General features: G+C 33.9%; 3 protein-coding genes across 3 annotated transcripts; all 3 read right to left on the bottom strand.

Moving 5' to 3' along the window:
• Window positions 1–634: 634 nt before the first annotated feature.
• On the bottom strand, window positions 635–1,242 carry LOC145126741 (histone H4-like). Its single transcript, XM_079062047.1, has 2 exons — window positions 1,158–1,242; window positions 635–1,073 (listed from the first exon to the last, which is right to left on the bottom strand). Exons 1-2 carry the CDS (start codon window positions 1,240–1,242, stop codon window positions 748–750), a joined length of 411 nt encoding a protein of 136 aa, XP_078918173.1. The 3' UTR covers window positions 635–747.
• Window positions 1,243–12,825: 11,583 nt separating this feature from the next.
• On the bottom strand, window positions 12,826–15,587 carry LOC145125983 (UPF0481 protein At3g47200-like). Its single transcript, XM_079061398.1, has 2 exons — window positions 15,439–15,587; window positions 12,826–14,676 (listed from the first exon to the last, which is right to left on the bottom strand). Exon 2 carries the CDS (start codon window positions 14,655–14,657, stop codon window positions 13,200–13,202), a length of 1,458 nt encoding a protein of 485 aa, XP_078917524.1. The 5' UTR covers window positions 14,658–14,676; window positions 15,439–15,587; the 3' UTR covers window positions 12,826–13,199.
• Window positions 15,588–21,565: 5,978 nt separating this feature from the next.
• On the bottom strand, window positions 21,566–22,022 carry LOC145125087 (histone H4). The gene has a single exon (XM_079060576.1). It carries the CDS (start codon window positions 21,988–21,990, stop codon window positions 21,679–21,681), a length of 312 nt encoding a protein of 103 aa, XP_078916702.1. The 5' UTR covers window positions 21,991–22,022; the 3' UTR covers window positions 21,566–21,678.
• Window positions 22,023–23,324: the final 1,302 nt, after the last annotated feature.

Here is a 23,324-nt window from a genome sequence, read left to right on the forward strand (position 1 = left end):
CTTTATTTAGGTGAATTGGGATACCTTCTTGGCGAAGAAGTAAGAATTGACCACTTTGCCTATGTGTAAAATGATTTCTTTTAGCCTCCAAGGGAATCTTTATCTTTTTTTCTTTTATAGGTGGTGAGGATGAACTTAAATTAAGTCACTTTGGTTTGAAGATACTTCAAAATTCCTTTATCCTTTATCCTTTATCCTCTAATGATTTTACAATAGTTACAGAATAAGATATTTGTTCGGAAGCTATACACCCGATTGATTGTGTTTTTGGTCATCTAACATGATCCCGAGCAATTGAATTCAAGATCATTTCTTTTTGCCCACCGAGTGTTTGTTAAAATGTCAAGTAGGATTTTCTCATGTTTGTTGTCCATGGCTACAGAGCATATTATCCACCAGCTGGTAAATATGCATTTACATTTCTTGTGAACCATGTAGTGTATTTATTATATGGATTGCTCTGTTTTGTAATCAATGACCATTTTTAATGATTTACCTCGTATTAAGTGGATCCCGGAGAGAAATAAGTACAAATAAAACAGTTGCAAGAAACAAACTCCTTCAAGATTGTTAGATAGAACTTGAAAAATTAACAATAAATCTTTCGTTTGTGATTATGGATACTAATTACAAATTATCCAAGTCTCAATCGAGCTTCAATTAAACTGATATATCATACATTTCCACAACAAAACGAAGCAAATCGGAAATCTCAAAATAACCAAACAATACAAACCCTAATTTGTCTCAACCACCGAATCCATACAGTGTACGACCCTGACGTTTCAATGCATAGACAACGTCCATCGCAGTAACGGTTTTCCGGCGAGCATGCTCGGTGTAAGTAACAGCGTCACGAATAACGTTCTCGAGGAAGATCTTCAACACACCACGTGTCTCTTCATAGATAAGACCGCTTATGCGCTTAACGCCACCACGCCTCGCAAGACGGCGAATCGCCGGCTTTGTGATTCCCTGGATGTTGTCACGGAGAACTTTCCGATGACGTTTTGCTCCTCCCTTTCCCAAACCCTTGCCTCCTTTTCCTCTTCCAGATATTTTGTTTTTGTTTTCTGTGTATTTGAAAAATGGGGCTAGGGGTTTTATATGAATAGTGGAGATGGAACTTTGTGCTTAGAAAAAGGTGTGATATTTACCGTTGGATTGTTCGACTCCCAACCGTACGATGGCGATCCGTGTGATCGATAAAATTGTCGTTGGATGGTTGATTTGTGGAGGCATGGATTGGAGCCCAAATAATGTCTTGCATCGATTTTTTTATGTATTTATATCTATTTTTTATGTGTTAAAGTAAATCAATCTATCATCTATGGAATCATATACTATTTTTCCGTAATGTTTTGAAAACTAAAATTTATTATTTTTCAACATCAATAAAAGAAAGGTTGTCGCTTTTAAAATATAAAAGAAATATATTTATTAAAATATCATACGTGGAAAGCTCGTGTTAACACTTGATCATATTTTTAATGGATAAACCGACCATGAATTTTGTTTCTCGAATCATGAAGGTATATGATCGGCCCACATATGAAAACCATTTCCCCCGTCAATTTTATCAATCGTAAGTTTGTAGTATATTCCGAAAGTAAGCAATTATTCATCTCGAAAAAAAACATATTTCAGTAAAGATTATCACGATATAGTTTTTATGAGTGTATGTGTCGCACCCCCAAACCAGAACAGCGGAAACGTTCGGGGGCGGAGGACTTTAGGTAAGTATCACAACACATGCAATATAGTAATCAAAGTACAAACCATCATTGCATTAATAAGTATAAGTTTTACATAAGTGTTCAAACATTACATATTCAAACACTAAAGTATGTACAGTAGAAGACAAGAGTCGCGGTACGGTACTAGGTAGTCTTCTCAAAAGCTTCGGAAGTGTACCTGTCTACTTGATTCCTGAGAATACAAGTTATTTGGAAAGAGTAGATCAGCATTTAAGCTGGTGAGTTCATAAGTATTTTAGTTCTGTTAAGTATACCCTAAGTTCTTTGAATTGGTTCCTCGGTTTCTCCAGGAAATCCTCTATTTCCTGAGGTGATTAACTGATAACCTCAATAGTTTACCTCTGTAATTACTTAGTTATACTGATTATATATAACACAATATCGAATGGACAGTTAAATGGGTGTATCTGCCCTAAGCCCACAACCAAACAAGGAACAGGAAGTAAGGCGGAAGTCACACATTTCACTGTCAATCGGACATTACTTATGTATCACTCTGATGTAATAACTAAGGAATTATAGAATTAACTACTAAAGGTCTTTTATGTTATACTAGTTTACAGAGATTGAATGACTAAGTTCCATTTGATAAGTAGTTTAATTCTATAAACCGTTTAATTTGTAAAAGTGGTTTAATCCCATAAACCGTTTCCTTTGTATAAGTGGTTTAATCCCATAAACTGTTTCCTTTGTAAAAGTATTCTTAGTTATATCTGTTCTATAGTAAAAACCTTAGTATTAATCCTGTAAAATATTGTATTATCCCTAGTACTGCCTTGTGGTTTTAAATGTTCAAAACCGGAAGTACAATACCTGATTTCATGATACGTAGCTTTTACCGTAAGTAAAAGCTACTGAAGGTATATTTGGTCGAGATGTAATTAACTTTTCTTACTGTTATAAGAGAAGTATATTACTTTGTAATTCACTCGTTGTTTTATCCATGTGAGTTCTATTAACCATACTAATATGACGGAAATGCCTGTTGCGACGTTCTTCAGGCGTCGGAATGAATATGATATTTGACACCCTAGGCCTGCCGGCCAAACTGTAGCGAACAGTAGAGGTGCGGGATTGTCAGTCCCATATAGATCTATACACAAATTCACGCTCTCCCTACAAGAGATTCTGGCTAATAGTTTAGGACTTAAAAGGTCGTACTTAGATAAGTACAACGAGATTTACGATGTATTATTATTACCCTGTGAATGCTAACTCTGGTACTTTGTATCGTACCCTCGGTCAATGCAAACCCGGTATGATGTATTATTACCTCGTGTTTGCTAACTCTGGTACTCTGTATACTACCATTGCTAATGCAAACCCATAATTGTGTATTATTACCTCGTGTTTGCTAACTCTGGTACTCTGTATAGTACCTTTGTTAATGCAAACCTGATATGATGTATCTTTACTTCTTTAATATTTTGTTCGTATATTAAAGGTATTATACATATCTTGTTATAATTGAATGTATTTTGGTAATTTCCTTGGAAAGTATACAGTCGTGAATCATACTTGTATATTTAGTTTTGAATCATAAATTATACCTATTATAATTTATATGTTCTATCTGATTAGCATGGTTTCTCATGGATGAACACCTTTGCTCAGCCTGATACAAAGGTGGTAATACCAAAAGGAGTAACCTTTTGTACTCATATATGTATAATATATATATATATATATATATATATATATATATATATATATATAATTAAGAAGGAAACGACCTTCGGACAAATAATACAACCTTAATTCCACATCCAAACAAGGAAAATGAAATAAGATAATTCATTAGTCCTAAGCCCTTCAAATCTTATTTATATATTTATACATATATAAACATGATTTTGGCATATATAACTTGAAATAGTTTATAAAACATTTTTCAAAGAATTTAACGGAGTTTACATGACTTTAAATATTTAGCATGACTTCAAGTCATTTTGAAAGTATTTGGTAATTCTTAAAAGCATACGGAAACACTTTGTGTGATTATTATCACACACAGTTATTAACACAATTTATTATTGTGTTAAAATTGTATTCCCCCCCCCCCCTAAAAAGCATTTAAAAACCATTAAAAAGGTAAATTATAGGGGTATGAACTCACTTTGATAAGCGGTGATTCGGGCAGCGTTTCGTTTCCCGGAAAATAGTTTGTTTGACAAAAACCGGCTCAAAACGGGCAAAGTTTCGACAGGAGAGAGGATAACTTCTCGAGAATTCCGGGGCTCCGGGGCTTGCTTCGGGATTTAGACACGATATCGGGGCCTTGGGGGGGTCGGGAGAAAGTTTACGGGGTGGAAATGTGAATTTTGGGAAGTTTTGGGGTGAAAAACCCTTCTTAGCCGAGGAGTCTCGCACCCTTTATATAGGGGTGCGAGGGTGCGGTCCGAAGTGGCAGCTGGCGAAGGCGCGGATGAGTCAGCAGCACACGCGTCGGAAGGAGCGAAGCCCACGTGGGAGGCTCGGACAGGTGGGGGCTTCGGATTTGACCAGCCTTCGGTCCAATGGGAGGATGCCACGATGCAAGGGGGGTGTCCGAGGGGCATCTCCGGGGTGTCTCTTGCGAGTGTTGTCGGCTGCTTAGTGGACCTCGGCTGCGGTCCAATCAGAAGGTGCCACGCAAGGTTCGGTCCTATCAGCAGGTGACACGTGGAGGTCCGCACGTGATGATGACGTGTCCGAAGCCTTGCATGCGAAATTGCCCGGTTTTCCATTTTTCTTGATTTTTGTGCCAAAAACTTGCGAAAATCATAACTTTCGCATACGAACTCCGTTTTTTATTTTCTTTATATGCACGCGTAGGTAAAATCATACTCTACGACCTTTTTTTAGACTTCGTCGGCTAATTTTGACTTTATTTTTAATATTATTATTTTAAACAGACCGGGACGGGAATCCGTTAAAAATTCATAACTTCTTCATCCGACGTCCGTTTTTGTCTGTCTTTTTACCGTTGTGCTACTTTTGACGAGACCTTCGATTCTCGTTTAAGTTGCGTCGGCTAAATATCGATCGATTTATATTTCGAATTTTTAGCTGTCTACTGCTAAACCGAAACTTCGAAAAATCATAACTTCCTCATACGAAGTCAGATTTTGACGTTCTTTTTATGAACGTTCTCGGTTTAACATATTCTACAACTTTCATTTAGATTGTTAAGGCTAAAAATCGTTTTATCGAAAATTCGCTTTTTACACTGAACAGTGTTTTGCCGGTTTTACCGCGGATTTTCGATTGGTCATAACTTCTTCGTTATAACTCGGATTTCAGTGTTCTTTATGTTTTTGAAAACCTTGTTACAAACTCTACCACTTGGTTTATCGCAATTACGATTATTGATCAATTTATTTTTGACCAAAATTTGACTGGTGTCACAGTATGCATATTGTATGAGGTATTTATTATTGGTAAATGATAATATAGTATCATTTAAATTACAAGAATCGTAAATTGTACATCTCAAACTTATTATCTAAAAGCTTTATCAGGTTGTCTTTCCTGGTATCAGCATAACCAAAGGAATTCCTCATGTATATGTTGTTCCATGCCACATTGTTGTTCCTTATTTATCATGAATATGTATGGGGGGTTGTGTTGCAAACTCCACCTTTCGGGTTATCACCCTAATCATTCTGTTGAACACTTGTACTACCTCCTCTCTTGTTACACATAATAGATTCAAAGGTCACATATCTGCTAATAATAATTTTTGGAGTTTTTCATTCTTCTATACACCACAAACGACGACTTTTCCCTCCAAATGCATATCCTATGAGTATGCACTTCATTTCCCTTAGCTCTAGTTTACCATCATCCACATGAGCGTACGCAGGGCATCTAAACATTCAAAAACTAGGATAATCAAAGGTTTTCTCAAACCACGCCTCTTAAGGAGTTGTACAACCAAATGCAGTTGATGGAGATATATTCACCGGATAGCAAGAAGTGGTAAATGTTTCCGTCTACAATTGTCCTGATAAATCAACAACTAATCGCATTCACCGAGCATTCTCCATCGGTGTTTGGTTCATCCGTTCTGCCATTACGATTTGATATGGTGTTTTTTCGTACAGTGTGATGCATCACTGTACCTTCTGTTTTGCATAAGTTGTCAAACGAAGCCTTGCATAACTCTAATCCATTTTATGTTTTGAGCGACCTAACATGGTTCTCGACCCGTTTTTCAACAATAATCTTCCACTCTTTGAACCGCCCAAATACATCTTCTTTGTCTTTTGTTTTTTCATAAAGTACACCCAAACCTTCCTTGAGTTATCATTGATAAAGCTAAAAAAGTATTGACATTCTCCATGAGAATTCACTGGAGAGGGACCCCATAAATCCGAGCGAACATACTTGAGGATCTCCATGCTTAAGTTTTGAATCCTTATGTAGGACATGATGAGTCGAGTCTCATATGCGTCAGATATAAGATCGATCACATATGTTATAATATTCTCTTATTTTAATTTTTCAAATGCCTTTAGCATTGTGTGGAAATTATTAGAATTTCATGTGACTAAAGTTGTTAAACAACTGTCAAAACATTATGAGGTTTACGGAAGACTAGTTGCACGTGGATAGTTGGAAGTATAATATTAGTTGGGACAGACCATAGTGATACATTTTTTTATTGAGATGATTCTTAGTTAGAAGTGATGGTCATATCGGAATATGGAAATGTTTCCATAATGGGAGATGCTTGTTAAATTTACATATGATTTGGAAGTTTTAATGCAAAAGAAGTGTTCGATGAGTGTACCTTGAATTCGAGACTTCATAACCATGGAATTGTTTCAAGTAACAAGTTCTAGTGGAACATTATGTAATATTGAAGGTTCAGTCTTTGTGACTTTTATAACCTCAACATCACAGGAGGCCAATGCATGCAAATTTGGAATTCTACTACATCTTAGATAGTGACAAGAATTTGGAATTATGAAAGGAACATCATTGGAGTAATGTTTAGTCGATATGTTCACAAATGAAGAACAATATTGGATAAACTCATGCCCATAGATTACTTTATGGGTTTAATCATGAGTAATTATAAGACGATAATATATTTTATTATTCAACGGAGATGTATAAGTCATATTTTGCAAATAAGTTGTGCATTTGTTTACTCCAACACATCTCGTAAATGGGTATTATAAAGTGCAATTTCATACATGATTTAGTGAGTAAAATGTATTATTATATAGTCAAAGTTTATTCGTTCCATTTATCTTAACAGGAAAAGCGATATCTTTGGGCCCCTCAATGGTTTGAGTTTATCTATGAAAACCAGGCGCCTTATCCAAACTAAATTGATGTGTTTGATTTTGTAGTCCGAATTTGATCATAAAATAGGAGACCAAGAAACAGACAAATGAACATGAGGTTGATCATTTAATCCATGACCCTATTCATATGATATCTCGTAGAACGAAGGAATAGCTTATCATTTATCTTAGGACCTAAGTTTGATTTGAATCAAAGTTCGACAGTGGCTTTGGAAAACACACTTTGTTGTTTGGTTTAAAGTTATACTTGAAATTGTAGTTATAAATTTATCCAAGTGTGAGACTATTAGATTAAACTGTCTGAGCCCATAACTAAATTGGTATATTTTTGTAATTAGAAGCAAAATCCTTTTTAGGTTGCCCTCATAGCTAAAACTTGGTTAGAATGACATTTGTAGAGAGATGATAAACTTATTAGTTTATTATATGATTAATAAATTGTAATAAATGTTTGGTTAATATATTATATGAATAATATATCAATTGGAAATAGAAAGTTGATTTGTTAATTTATTATTTGATTAATAAATTAATATGAGATCAATTGTTAAATAACTGACTTGTTAATTTATATGATCAATAAATTAATGTGAAATCAATAAGAATTGATTAAATATTAATCGAAATTAATCTAGAATTAATTCGGGATTAATCGGAATTAATTAAAGGTACAAGGACAAAGTTGTAATTGTTCAGTAATCAATAGCTGAACAAATGAGAGAATCTAAAAACCTCCATGGTATGGACGGTTTTGAGGACCCTATTAGGGTTTCTAGAAACCTCCAAATTATAATTAGGAAACTTGATAATTGCCTAATTTGAAATATATTATTATATGTTCAAACTTAGTGTTTCTAAAGTTTCCTGGAAACTATAAACAAGACATTTGGGTCAACTATTTTTCGTGCACTTTAACCTAGAGAAAATACAAACTTTTGTTGATCTCCTCAACTCTCATTTGTTGTCTTCTAGTTGTAGGGTTTGGTTATGAGTCATTAGAGGCATCATCCTTTTGGTGCTAAGTTTTCTAAGACCAACAACTACAAGGTATTGAAGTGATTTGTTTACTACAACAAATCAAAGGTATGCAACCCTAACTCGATATTTTTAATTACGTAAGGGGTTCTTGTAGGTTTTCTTGTTTATTGTATGTTACCTTCAAAGTGTTATGACATAGATCCTTTACGTTGCATGCGCCCTTAAGTGTTGAGAGTTTTACCGCAAGCACATAATTTTGTAGCCTATAAAAACCATCAGTTTTATGTATAGATCTGAAGCTATAACATTGGTACCGGTGATCGATAATGGTTGCACCTGTGTAGATTTATTCCAACACTGCTGCTTCCTCCACTCTTTGCTCTCTTCTGTAATATGTTTTATGACATAATATTTTAGAGATAAAAGTTCTAGAAACAAGATACATTGAAGGTATGCGTTAAGTTGTGAATATTGTGAATGAATATTTAAATCTGTCTTTTAAGTTGTAAATGGTTGTTTGAACTAGTCTTTTTAGTTGTTAATGAGTGTTTTTTCAAAGTATTAAGTTGGTAATGCATGTTTTTTTATACAACTATGATTGCTACAATGAGAAAACATAAATATGAGTAGGCCTAACAATTAGGTTGGGTTCGGGTTGGAAGGTCATAATACATTGAACCAACCCAACCCATATAGTATATGGGTTGGCTAAAAAGACATCCCATTTTACCATATAGACACCCTAATTAATTTTTGAAATATTTTTATTGGTTGAAATTGCATTGTTTTCCGAAAAAGCTAATTATAAGTAGTTAATTATAGGTTGACTTTTTATAAAGAGGTCAATGGGATGTCTAAGGGGTGTCTTATTAGCATCACCCTAATATAGGGGTTAGCAGGTTCCTTAACCCTCTGATCCTCCTTGTCCCACCTCCCACGCCCCCTCCTTCTACGCGTCATGTTCCCCTAACCCCTTGCTCCTCCTTGTCCCATGTTCCCTAACTTTTAGAATCCAGAGCTTCCCCATTCATGTATTCTCGCTCCTTAAACTTCAAATGCTCTCGAATCCATCTTCTTCGTTGACCACATAACAAAAACCTCCATATCCACCCCACGTTCTTCCTTCTTCATTACATAACTATCTCATCTATATAAGAGTTCAATCTCAACCTAACTGCTTCAATCGCTTCAACATTTGCTTTAATTTCTTCAAGCGTATGATAATACCACAAATCAACTCAGAATATTTTCCCCTTTGAATAAAATCCAACCAATCTATGTTTTAATTCATGTTTTCTCAAATTTCTAGGTTTTCTTCCACTTTGCACGCAAACAGCAGAAGATGAAGAACACGCGATGCACTGGACGCAAAGTGTCACCCAAATAGATACTCATTTTGAGCTTTTTTTAGCTTTCCCTTCGACATGTTCTTCACCAATAGGTCTGCTTACAAATAATCAATCAAAAACTGAAATCGAGGTTTCTTAATGACCTTGCACATCCCAATTGATCATATGCGACCAATTCTTTGATAGATTTTTTTTTTCAAATCAAAAGCCTGGAGTGTCTGAGTTACTCGCATTTGATCATGAATCAGAATTGAAATGGGTGGTTATTGCGATTATTTTGAGGTTTAAATTATGAATCTTGGAGTGAAAAGTCAATCTATGACTGACAACTCAAAGTAAAATGATATGTCGGTTTGTTGAACAGAGGGAGTAAATTACTACCAAATCAACGTGTTATTTCATTATTGTTTAGTGATTCCAAAAAGGCAACACTTTATTTTTCTTTGCATGTTTTGCCTTATTTTTCTCTCATATTCGCGTGCAGGAATAAAATAAAGTAAATTATACGAACGGTCCCTATGGTTTGGGGGAATTTGTGCGTTTGGTCCCTAACTTTTTTTTTTTTTTTTATAAATTTGGAAGGTCCTTACTGTTTGTTTTTGTTACGCGTTTGGTCCATACTATTTGTTTTTGTTACGTGCTTGGTCAATGTCTTATCTAAAAATACTGTTATTTAAATAGGGAAAAATAGTGGGGTATGCAAGGTAAGGTGAGGGGTGGGGTTGGGGGTGTATTTATTTAAATAAATTAAAGAATAAATGGAAAAATAGTCTTTTTAGGTAAGACAAGGACCAAACGCGTAACAAAAACAAACAATAGGGACCTTCCGAGTTAAAAAAATAAGTTAGGGACGAAACACGTAAATTACCCTAAACTATAGGGACCATTCGTATAATTTACTCAATAAAATAAGATTGTGACAATTTTCTTTTCAACTGTGTGTACTCATTAGTAATTTAATTATATATAGATTTATTAGTACATATCATAATTGATAATATGGATCCCTACATACATTTAACATCCCTTTATGAGGCCCATTAGAGTTCTTATTTGTTGCGGATATCACTGAAGATGTAACTTATTATGTTGTACCTCGATTACTCTTAGGCTGCGTTTGACGCCACAGCTAGCTGAAAAGCTAGCTTATTTTTCGAACTTTTTTAAGTTGTCGTGTGTTTGTTAAGCCAAAAAACTACCTTATAAGCTAGCTTTTAAGCTAGTTTTTAAAAAGCTACTTGGAGTAGCTTTTCGAGAGCTTTTTTACAAACTTTTCAAATATACCCTTAATTAATTATAGAAAACTTATTTTGGAAAATGCCATTTTATGTAATTTTATGCCATTTTGGAAAATGTGTACAAAAATATTAAGGATTAAATGTGTACAAAGTGAGAAATATATCACCCTATTAAGTCATTTTTACCGGCTAACCTGGAACAGCTAGTCATAAGGACTGAATGCATACAATTTAACAAGTTGAAGGGGGTAAATGTGGACGAAAAAAAAACTCAGTGACCAAATGTGTACAAATAAAAAAATATACTACCCTTTTAAGTCATTATCTAATATTTGTAACACAAAAAGAGTTGGATGATTTTTATGATAATAAGTAATGTATGGTGTTATCAGTAACCCCTGAAAGTAAGTCTAATATTGATACAAGCCCACAAGGTGATCATTCTCTTATATATTCTCTTTCATGATTCCTAGTATACCCTCGAGTAGTTAGCAATCATAAAGGGTATTGTAGTAAATTCAGTTTCTAGAACATACAACCATAGAAAACTAGGATTTTGTATGTTTTGTGAGAATTGTTATTTGTGTGTAAAAATGAAAATATAATTTTGTTAGCCGTAAGTATTACTTATAAGTTTATAATCAAACAAGTAAAGGTTACTAATATTCCCGTGTTAAAATTTTGATATACTTTACAGGGGTTAATTGCTTCAGTTTGGGTATATTAACATATACAGTTATAGAATAGCTTGATAGTAGGATTTTTTATTTAATATTTTAAGTTCATATTTTATGCATAAATTATTGCCCTTTCTATTGTTGTAAGAAGCGATCATAGCTTTTGTTTGGTTTCAAGGAGATATGACTAAGGATTTTTAAAACATTATTTTTTCCTATGGAAAGGTTATTGATTGCATCAAAATGAAACTAAAATATTTATTTTTGGGTTAATGTAAACGAAGGCTGGCAAATAACCGCACATTTCAAATAGACGTTGAATAGATCAATCCTTCTGTTACATTCTTTGATTGTTTTTCTTTTCTTTTTATTTGCATCAAAGTTCTTTTTAACGATTTGATTTTTTTTCCTGTTGCTTTAATTATGAATTTTATTTTATGACACAATGAAAGCAACAAAAGCTAAAATTTTGAAAGTATAATCCTATAATTGAGTAGAATGCAACGCATTGATAAGAAGAAAAAAAAGATTGAAGTACAAGAATAAACAATAATAAACAAATAAATGAAAGTACGTTAATGGTTATTTGGTTTATTCCTTTCTAATAATGAACGATAATAACTCTCATTCAGTTTCCTTATGAACTGGTCGTGTCAGAGGTATGTGGTTATATACATGCGTTATATACATGTGTGGTTATATATGCGTAGGATGAAATGGTGCCGTTAATGAACTTCAAAGTTTCCAATTTTACTAAGCTTCATTGTGAAAAAGTGATGATGGTGAGATGTATAATTTGAATGAACACTAAACGAAAATTCACATTTTTTATTTTTCCAATCAGGATTGTTGTGATAATATCAAAGACGATCTTATTGATACATCCATGCCGGAGGTAAAACATGAGGAATGATCCTATTGATTCATTTATGTCGGATGTAAAACATGGGGAATATATTTATGTAAGTTATAACATATCGTTTAACATATGTAATTTTCTTAGGATTGTTTTTTTCTTTTTCTTTTTCTTTTTTTTTCTTTTTTTTTTGCTTTTACATTTAGACTATTTGTGTCGGTACGGGAGTCGATGCTTCTGACAATTCTATGACCAATTCTATGACCGACTTGGACGATGGGAAGACAACTAAGCAGATTATAACACATTTTTTATGATATAGAAAACATTGTAAATAAATTATTTTATGATGAACTTTTGTTTTATTCTATTTTGATTTTATATGATGCAGATGGTAACTGAGTAACAATATACTTTGTGAGACTTACGAGAATAACAAATTACTTTGTTAAGACATTTACGATAATGAACAATGTAGGAATGAATTTGGGATGTAATTAAACAATAACTTTGACATTTTTTTTGTAATATTTTCCTATTTTGAACTTAATTTCATTTGATTGTGTTTTAATCGAATGTTATTCTTTTATTGTATTGTCTTTTAATCTATTGCTATTCTTTTATTCATTTATATGTAATCTAATTGGGTATATTTGTTATTGGACAATGATAATATGGGAACAAATTAAATAAGGATTATATAACAAAGTAAAATCAATCTATTTCTTTTACATCTCACAACAAGAAATATAAGCTTTAGGGACGACTTTGGAGTATTAGCTACGAGGTATTTGCAACGACCCAATTGAGACGACATGTCGTCCCTAATACCTTTAGGGGCGACTTTCTTGACTATTAGCGACGCTTTTTATCGTCCCTAAAGGTGTCTTTTCTTGTTGTGTCTGTCAACCCATCGAACATATATAACACTAGTTATAACGTGTTATAGATAAGCTCTAAGTAAAAATATCTCATACTTTTTACGTTCTTAACTCGAGTGTGCAACATGGTGCGGTGGTCATTCGGTGTGACATGAACACCTTTCGATCAAGTAGGTGCAGAAGGAGGCTTAGAGTGTACGCAATGTCTCAAAAGCTCGAGCATATCTCCACTGGATTCATCTGGAGGTGGCCTGATGGCGAAGTAAGTTTGCAGAAAACTAGTGAACAGAATAGCAGTAGCCACCAACAAAGCTACTGTCTTCCATGGACTGCAAAAGTAAACGTTAATCAACTCCGCCGCCCACGTCTTATACTTGTTATTACAATGCTTCTCAATTCCTCGTCGAATCTGGTTGAACATGTGGACATTAACTGCCAGTGTTTCAATCTCATCGTACATCTTCACCACATCTTCATCTCGACCAAGACTATGAAGCAATATCTTGTTTTCTCGTAACTCCTTCACGTCATCACGATGAATAACCAACGATTTCATTACTCGAATGTAAGTAGAAACTCGAAGGTCATTTGGATTATGAGGGCACAACTCGTAAGCAATCATATTCAAGTATATAGCTTTTGAATTCGAGTACACCGCCCGACGCACAAGCTCAAGCTCGCCATAGCAACAATGAGAGTGAAACCTGATGTCTTCGTTAGAAGACTCGTCATTGACGTTAATACGTTTCAAGAAAATACCTTTAGCTTTGAGTTCTGTAACTGACGCAAAAGATCGATTTCGCTTTACATAATTTGATTTTGCATTAGCATTCGCATGAACATCGAAAGAGGAGGAAAGCGAGATGAAATAGGATCGGTAAAGCTCGAGAAGATGAAGAGGTTGCTTCTTTTCAAGCACTTTTTCTTCCCTCGTGGTTATTTCACCATAGTTCAAGTAGTTAAAGAACTCATTTAAGATCCTTTCACCTCTATCTTTTGGGAATCGCAAATCCAACAAAACTTGGAGTACTATAAACGGGATTTGGTTCTCGAGCAACAAAATGTCACGAGCTACGTGCATGAAGCCCAATGCGCCTAAATACTCATTATTTAGCATCAACATAGTGTTCGGTCGGCTAGCAATGCAATCTATAAAGAACAAAACGAAGCAACCATCACGCAACATCATTTGATTAAACTGATTGTCGTTGTATTCATCTGTAGAACCATCGACATAGCACTTTCTAGCATCTTGTACTACCTCAAACACTTTATTGTATAATGAATCCATGGTCTTTTTGGAGCTCAAACTATACTCCTCGAGGGTTATTAGCTTGTATTTCTCGGCTGCGGCGAGGTCATCTCGTTTATGGTGGTAAGGGCCAAGTGAAACCACCGCTGGCTCGTAGCATTGGCGGTTTCTTCCACCTTTTTCTCCTTTTAAGAGCAATGGGGGTACTTTCTCCATTTGTCGTTTGCGTTTTGAAAGTTGGATGGTTTCATTGTAATGAATGCAGAATTCCCACTCCCGAGCATAGTTGTAGTTAACGTTATCGGCCATTTCCGATTGATTACTCTGCATTTCAATTCTTACATCTTTATTTTGAGACATCTCCGTCCCCATTGGTTTTGATATCGTCAATCTATATATGTGGAATTGAAACATGTTATTGGTATAAACTATAAACTATAACTTTTTTTTTCAACATTATGGTTTTTGCTTTACAAAGAATATTTTCTTTTCAACAAATAATAGACTTGTTTATTAAGTAAAAATCAACTATCGATCAGTCATACTAAAAAAATCTGATTTCGACAGTATAATTCATTATTTGATTGTAAAATTATAATATAAGCTTTAAACTTTGATTTTGAAAGTAAACTGTCAGGGTCAGATTAGAATTATAATTACATATACGATAATTTTTGTGGATGTATCTAATGTCCATGCCTAACTAATGTAGGGGTTCAAACACGAAGGTTTTTCTTCGTGGCTTTTTCCAGTGGTCAATTTCCCTAGATTGTTAGTCTATCTTTTTTCTTGCATCAGTATAATAAGTTCTTTGTATCTTAATAATTTTTTCTGTGTATAATATGCATTCATTATAACTGATCGAATTCCTACAAGATCATAATACTTCCATGAATTATATATATGCCTACTATTATCCCCCGTGCATATATACACGACTACAGTCTACACGCATCACTAGAAATACAACAATGCAATGACATGACCGTTAATTAGGGCCTTGTTTCCTAGGCGATAATGTCCATCAAAATCTTTTATAAGCATGAACATGTAGTTTTCTCCACTTAATAAAAACATATGTATATACATAAATATTTATATAAAGAGAGCTAGTGAGAGGGAGAAAGATATAAAGATAAATGGCAATATATACCTTGTTTTTTCTGTTGAACACACAACTTGATTTGCTTGCTAGAAATGAAGGAGTCATATAAAAAACCTTAAGATGCTTAATATATAAGAGTCAAAAGTGGAGGCTGTGTCTCGTGTTCAGAGAATAAATAATTTGCTTGTAACATTGGCCAACTTAGCACCTACCTTCTAGCATCAATATATATATATATATATATATATATATATATATATATATATATATATATATATATATATATATATATATATATATATATATATATATATATATATATATATATACACACAAACACGGAGTATATACTAAAAAAATTTGAGCCCGTATTAAACATGATATGGATGTTCATTTGAGTATTTTTATATAACTCTCAATATATTGTGTTATAAACCAAAAAAGTACTGTAATTTTCAATGTATAAGGCATGAATAAGAAGAAAATAAAAGTCCATTATGATTTCCTGTTATGATTTCTCACCAACCTCTGAGGGGCTAGTGGGATTAATCATGAAATACATTTTTTATTTCTAAATTCAAGGGCTTTAGCCACTTGTTCTTTCATTGCCCATTGATCCTTATTGCCGTGTCCACTACCTCTTGATTTGAAATGACCTAAAAAAATGATTTGACTACTTCTTGGTTTGAAATGACCTAAAAAACTACGCATGAATTAAAAGGATTTGAGATTTTAAAAACATTTTCTAGAAAGTTTGTGATATTATGTGAAATATTATGAAGATATACTCACCATTTTCTCAATGGATATAGAAATTTCCTATTTGGACAAGCCGATTTCAAGCAATCTTGATGTTTTGTCCATCGTTCTAAATAAGGTCTTAGTGATGGAAAGTTGCTAATAAATTGGAAAATATGCTTCCTGAATCATGTGAAAAAAAACAAGCAAAAAAAATGTTTTGGTTGATTTAGAATTATATAAGCTATAATACCAAGTTTATTTATTACAAACTTGATATGCATTTTTTTAACAAAAAAACAAAAGTCAATCGTTCTTTTTGTTGCATAACACAAAAATGTTATGTAAACACCATCTAAAAAATTGACATTAAAAAACTTAGAAAACACCTTAAAGTATATAAACATGTATATACTTTAAGGTGTTTTATAAGTTCAACGCCAACTTTTTTTTTTTTTTTTTTTCAGATGATTGTTTGAGAGGATAATTGTATTAGACATTACAATTGGATTTTTATAACAAAATATATCATTGTGGTTTGAATATAACAAGATTCAGTTGTCCCTGGGAAAGAATATTTTTCTAAAAAAAACTAAAAGTGTTGACAATTGCATAGAGTCCAATTAACATGATCCTTCTTACTAAACACCTCTTGTAAATCAGGAGAAAGAAACAATACTATTAAGCCGATACTTAAGAAAAAATGAAAACCTTGTAAATATTAACTTACTTAATAACCAAACTTGAGAATTACATAATCAAGTTCAAGTGAATAGTCAATGTATAAATACCTAGCCCAAGGAATTTGTACTCTATCCTTCTTCCTGTGTAACTTGTCTAAAAGGGTAAACTATATAAATATTTCCAATATGACAAAAAACAAACAAACCAAGTTTTGTATTTTGTTATCATCAAAAATACATTAAAATCAAAGAAACAAAAAAACTGACAATCTTTTTCAAATGGGTATTTCAAGAATTTCAAAGAAACACCTAATCAAGAAACATTTAACTATAAAGAAATAAAAAAGCAAGAATGTTTTCTATATTGGTATATCAACAAGCACTTTAACCCTTTGACAGTGTCTTGTTTATTAGTGTGGGGTTTACTTTTACAACCGAGTTTATGTGGTGGTTGGGTGGGGGTGGGGTTCTACATGTGCATAATATGATCATATCTCTATTGACTCATTGAGAAGAATATTTAATTTTGAGTTATGTCAATATCGGGGTCTTTGTCATTCAACGCACTGATTTGGATATCTGTTGTTTAGTAAATACTCCGTCCGTCCTAAAATTATAGTCCGTATTTCCTTTTTGGTTTTTCCCAAGATAATAGTCAACTTCTAAAAATAAATAATATTTTTACCAAAATACCCACTCATTATTACTTAAATGCAAAGTAAGGACAACACTGTCATTTTATTTTATAAGTTAGTGGTAATTAATACTTTCTTATTTTGTGTGTTTTTTGTCTGTGGACAATAATTTTGGGATGGAGGGAGTATATCATATGAGCATGTCTAGGATAATGTCTTAAATTTGTAGTTAAATCCTGGTTCATATCAAGCTCTGATATAGTTGATATAGCTCTCCCCCTAGTTTATCCTTAAAGGCTTACCTGCATAAAATGTAAAAGACTAAACTGCAAATTTGGTCCCTGTGGTTATCAAAAAAATGTGGATAGAGTCCAAAATCTTTTCAACTTGCACCATCGGTCCAAAATCGGATCTTTTTTGTGGATATTGTCCCTGTCAAACTTAAAATGACGATTATACCCTTTTAATTTGTTTTTTACAATTTTTTTATGTTTTCCTAATATCAGAATAATTAAAAAAAATAAAAATATCTACCTACGCCATCCCACCCCACCGTCTCTCTCTCTCTCTCTCTCTCTCTCTCTCTCTCCATGGATGAACCTTCCACCACTCCCTTCATAACCTCATCCCTTCTTCAAATCCAAACTCAAAAACCACCCATCACTACCACATCCCAAATAAGCCACCAGTCACCACCGGAGACACCCAAGAACACGACCATTGACTGTGACATCCCCAATTTCTCGGCCAGAAAAGACCGATTTGTTTATGCTTTGTTTTATAAATCAGAGTAATCCTTTAAAGAAAACGGTTGTGGAATTTGTTACCAAACAAGATATGATAAAATTTTATCAAAACATTTCTCAAAGAGAATGTACTTTTCATTAAATAATAAAATCTCGGGATGTCATGTTTCGATACAGACCAAAAGCATAAACAATATAAAATAGACCTTACAACAGTTATTTATAACTACTGATCTATAATCCAAAATCCCTCGTCATCGTCCAACTATGCTCTTTTTCCACTACCTGTAATACAGAAAAACTGAGTGGGTCAGGCTTGGGAGCCTGGTGAGCATATAGGGTTTTCAACCCACAATAATATAATTATTATATTTAATCATCAAACAATCAACCCAATTACCCATCCCCATTATCTTCTTTATTTCTTAAGGTTTTACCCTAAGAATCAACTATCCTTCATTCATTCATTCCTAAGGATCGACCTAAGGACTTGGCACAAAATCCATTGCTACATAAGGCGCATCTACCAACTTTATCCTTTAAGCGCCTCTGCCAGGATTACGACATTCACTATTAGGCGCCACTGCCTGGATTACGACATACACTATTAGGCGCCACTGCCTGGATTACGACATACACTATTAGGCGCATCTGCCAACATTATCCTTTATGCGCATCTGCCAGGATTACAACATTCTCTATTTGGCGCATCTGCCGACCTTATCCTATAAGCACATCTGCCAGGATTATCCTATAAGCGCATCTGCTAGTATTATGACATTCTCTATTTGGCGCATCTGCCGACCTTATCCTATAAGCGCATCTGCCAGGATTATCCTATAAGCGCATCTGCTAGTATTATGACATTTACTATTTAGCGCATCTGCTAAGATTATCTATAACATCTTTCATACCACATCACTTATCTACCCATGTTTTACCCGACATATTCGTAGATATAAATTACATATATGGTTTAGTTCATTTAAAAACATGTATAAAACATTCATTCCAACAACCATCTCAAGTAAACAAACAACGTATAAACACATAACACGTATTTCATAGCAAATACTTCATATTTATGCGGTAGAAGAAAGTAACTACACACTCACCTGATCAGAAGATGATCGGGCAGCACTACGGCTCTAAGATTAGTATTTCTTCGGTGAAACCGGGGGATCTTCACACACCGGGCTTCTCGTGGGCAGAGCTTCGGCTCGGAAACTCTTTTCTTCTCGGGATCTTCGGGCTCCGGGACTTGCTTCGGGTCTCGGGATGATACCGGGGCTTCGGGGGGTTTTAATAGGGCTTAGAGAGGGTATCGGGAGTGGGAGAGAAGAGATAGAGCAACCAAAATCGGCTGACCCTCGATTTCTATTTATAGGGTCATTTTTCAGCTCTCACGTCGTGAATTCAATAGTCATCAGGTGCATCATCGCCACTTGCGTCTGTCAGGCTCCAGAAGTCATAAATACTGAGTTCACGTCGTGAACACTGTATTGACGTCGTGAACTCCGACAGTTTTGGGGTTTCGCGCCCCGAACTTCAGAAATTCATAACTTTCGCATACAAATCCGTTTTCGACGTTCTTTATATCCACGCGTAGGTGAGATTATGCTCTACAACTCTCGTTTAGACTCCGTTGGCTAATTTTGACTTTAATTTTAATATATTATTAATATATTATTTTTAGTAGGCCGGGACAGGAAAACTCCGTTCGAAATTCATAACTCCTTCATCTGAACTCCGTTTTCGTCTGTCTTTTTCTCGTTGGACTACTATTGATGAGATCTTCAATTCTCATTTAGAAAGTTTTGGCTAAATATCGCTCGACCTCAATCTCGAGTTTCGGGCTGCATACTGCTAATGCTGAAACTTCGAAAAATCATAACTTCCTCATACGAAGTCAGATTTAGACGTTCTTTTTATGCACGCTCTCGGTTTAACGTATTCTACGACTTTCATTTAGATCTCTAAGGCCAATTTATATTTCTTATCAAGATTCTTTCAAAACGTATGAATTTATTCCGGTGAACATTAAAAAGAATGTTTTGTGTATGTGATGATCGTATTCACCTAGGGACAATATTAAAATCTGAATTTATTTTTGTATAAACATATATTAATCATTGTAATCATTGATAAGTTAATAACTGCTATAAAATTAATTTTTTTAAAAAAAATGTTACTATATGTATGTTTCAATCTTACTCTTTATTATTGAAGTTATTTCCACCAACATCCCATTGGCCTAAAGCATGGTGAGAATATTCATTAACAATATATTTGTCTTGATGTTAAAAAAATAGGTTAATCTTCTATACCAAAATGGTACGAAAACATTATAATAGTTGCTAACCAAATAGTAAATAAAAAGTTATAGAAATTAAGTAGAAAGTAATTTAATAAATTACACTAATAAAGCTTCATAAAATTAGGAACATCATACAGAAAACCCATAATACCAATTTATTATACAACCTCATAACTTTTTTAATAATTTAAAGTTTACATGTTTTGTTTTTATTCAAGAGTTTATCATTTGTGTCCGTACATTTAAGTAAGACAAAAAATATGAACATTTAAATCACTAAAAGTTGTTAAAAACGATGTCGATATAATATATATAAAATAATAAAATATATTGCAATTGCTTCATATTTTATTTCATGCTAAAAGTAACAATATTATTTTGTCATCTTTATCATATATCTTTCCATTGTGCGCATTCTTTTTCTTTATTTAGGTGAATTGGGATACCTTCTTGGCGAAGAAGTAAGAATTGACCACTTTGCCTATGTGTAAAATGATTTCTTTTAGCCTCCAAGGGAATCTTTATCTTTTTTTCTTTTATAGGTGGTGAGGATGAACTTAAATTAAGTCACTTTGGTTTGAAGATACTTCAAAATTCCTTTATCCTTTATCCTTTATCCTCTAATGATTTTACAATAGTTACAGAATAAAATATTTGTTCGGAAGCTATACACCCGATTGATTGTGTTTTTGGTCATCTAACATGATCCCGAGCAATTGAATTCAAGATCATTTCTTTTTGCCCACCGAGTGTTTGTTAAAATGTCAAGTAGGATTTTCTCATGTTTGTTGTCCATGGCTACAAAGCATATTATCCACCAGCTGGTAAATATGCATTTACATTTCTTGTGAACCATGTAGTGTATTTATTATATGGATTGCTCTGTTTTGTAATCAATGACCATTTTTAATGATTTACCTCGTATTAAGTGGATCCCGGAGAGAAATAAGTACAAATAAAACAGTTGCAAGAAACAAACTCCTTCAAGATTGTTAGATAGAACTTGAAAAATTAACAATAAATCTTTCGTTTGTGATTATGGATACTAATTACAAATTATCCAAGTCTCAATCGAGCTTCAATTAAACTGATATATCATACATTTCCACAACAAAACGAAGCAAATCGGAAATCTCAAAATAACCAAACAATACAAACCCTAATTTGTCTCAACCACCGAATCCATACAGTGTACGACCCTGACGTTTCAATGCATAGACAACGTCCATCGCAGTAACGGTTTTCCGGCGAGCATGCTCGGTGTAAGTAACAGCGTCACGAATAACGTTCTCGAGGAAGATCTTCAACACACCACGTGTCTCTTCATAGATAAGACCGCTTATGCGCTTAACGCCACCACGCCTCGCAAGACGGCGAATCGCCGGCTTTGTGATTCCCTGGATGTTGTCACGGAGAACTTTCCGATGACGTTTTGCTCCTCCCTTTCCCAAACCCTTGCCTCCTTTTCCTCTTCCAGACATTTTGTTTTTGTTTTCTGTGTATTTGAAAAATGGGGCTAGGGGTTTTATATGAATAGTGGAGATGGAACTTTGTGCTTAGAAAAAGGTGTGATATTTACCGTTGGATTGTTCGACTCCCAACCGTACGATGGCGATCCGTGTGATCGATAAAATTGTCGTTGGATGGTTGATTTGTGGAGGCATGGATTGAAGCCCAAATAATGTCTTGCATCGATTTTTTTATGTATTTATATCTATTTTTTATGTGTTAAAGTAAATCAATCTATCATCTATGGAATCATATACTATTTTTCCGTAATGTTTTGAAAACTAAAATTTATTATTTTTCAACATCAATAAAAGAAAGGTTGTCGCTTTTAAAATATAAAAGAAATATATTTATTAAAATATCATATGTGGAAAGCTCGTGTTAACACTTGATCATATTTTTAATGGATAAACCGACCATGAATTTTATTTCTCGAATCATGAAGGTATATGACCGGCCCACATATGAAAACCATTTCCCCCGTCAATTTTATCAATCGTAAGTTTGTAGTATATTCCGAAAGTAAGCAATTATTCATCTCGAAAAAAAACATATTTCAGTAAAGATTATCACGATATAGTTTTTATGAGTGTATGTGTCGCACCCCCAAACCAGAACAGCGGAAACGTTCGGGGGCGGAGGACTTTAGGTAAGTATCACAACACATGCAATATAGTAATCAAAGTACAAACCATCATTGCATTAATAAGTATAAGTTTTACATAAGTGTTCAAACATTACATATTCAAACACTAAAGTATGTACAGTAGAAGACAAGAGTCGCGGTACGGTACTAGGTAGTCTTCTCAAAAGCTTCGGAAGTGTACCTGTCTACTTGATTCCTGAGAATACAAGTTATTTGGAAAGAGTAGATCAGCATTTAAGCTGGTGAGTTCATAAGTATTTTAGTTCTGTTAAGTATACCCTAAGTTCTTTGAATTGGTTCCTCGGTTTCTCCAGGAAATCCTCTATTTCCTGAGGTGATTAACTGATAACCTCAATAGTTTACCTCTGTAATTACTTAGTTATACTGATTATATATAACACAATATCGAATGGACAGTTAAATGGGTGTATCTGCCCTAAGCCCACAACCAAACAAGGAACAGGAAGTAAGGCGGAAGTCACACATTTCACTGTCAATCGGACATTACTTATGTATCACTCTGATGTAATAACTAAGGAATTATAGAATTAACTACTAAAGGTCTTTTATGTTATACTAGTTTACAGAGATTGAATGACTAAGTTCCATTTGATAAGTAGTTTAATTCCATAAACCGTTTAATTTGTAAAAGTGGTTTAA

This window comes from Lactuca virosa, chromosome 7 (assembly GCF_052849685.1).
Source record: "Lactuca virosa cultivar CGN04683 chromosome 7, Lactuca_virosa_CGN04683_v6, whole genome shotgun sequence".
NCBI classification, from domain to species: domain Eukaryota; kingdom Viridiplantae; phylum Streptophyta; class Magnoliopsida; order Asterales; family Asteraceae; genus Lactuca; species Lactuca virosa.

Bases quoted from the DNA above. Each gene is read 5' to 3' on its own strand.
- LOC145125087 (XM_079060576.1), bottom strand. From the start codon at position 21,990: ATGTCTGGAAGAGGAAAAGGAGGCAAGGGTTTGGGAAAGGGAGGAGCA.
- LOC145126741 (XM_079062047.1), bottom strand. From the start codon at position 1,242: ATGCCTCCACAAATCAACCATCCAACGACAATTTTATCGATCACACGG. The intron at 1,074-1,157 runs GTAAATATCACA...TCAAATACACAG, and splicing joins GGGAGTCGAACAATCCAACG to AAAACAAAAACAAAATATCT.
- LOC145125983 (XM_079061398.1), bottom strand. From the start codon at position 14,657: ATGGGGACGGAGATGTCTCAAAATAAAGATGTAAGAATTGAAATGCAG.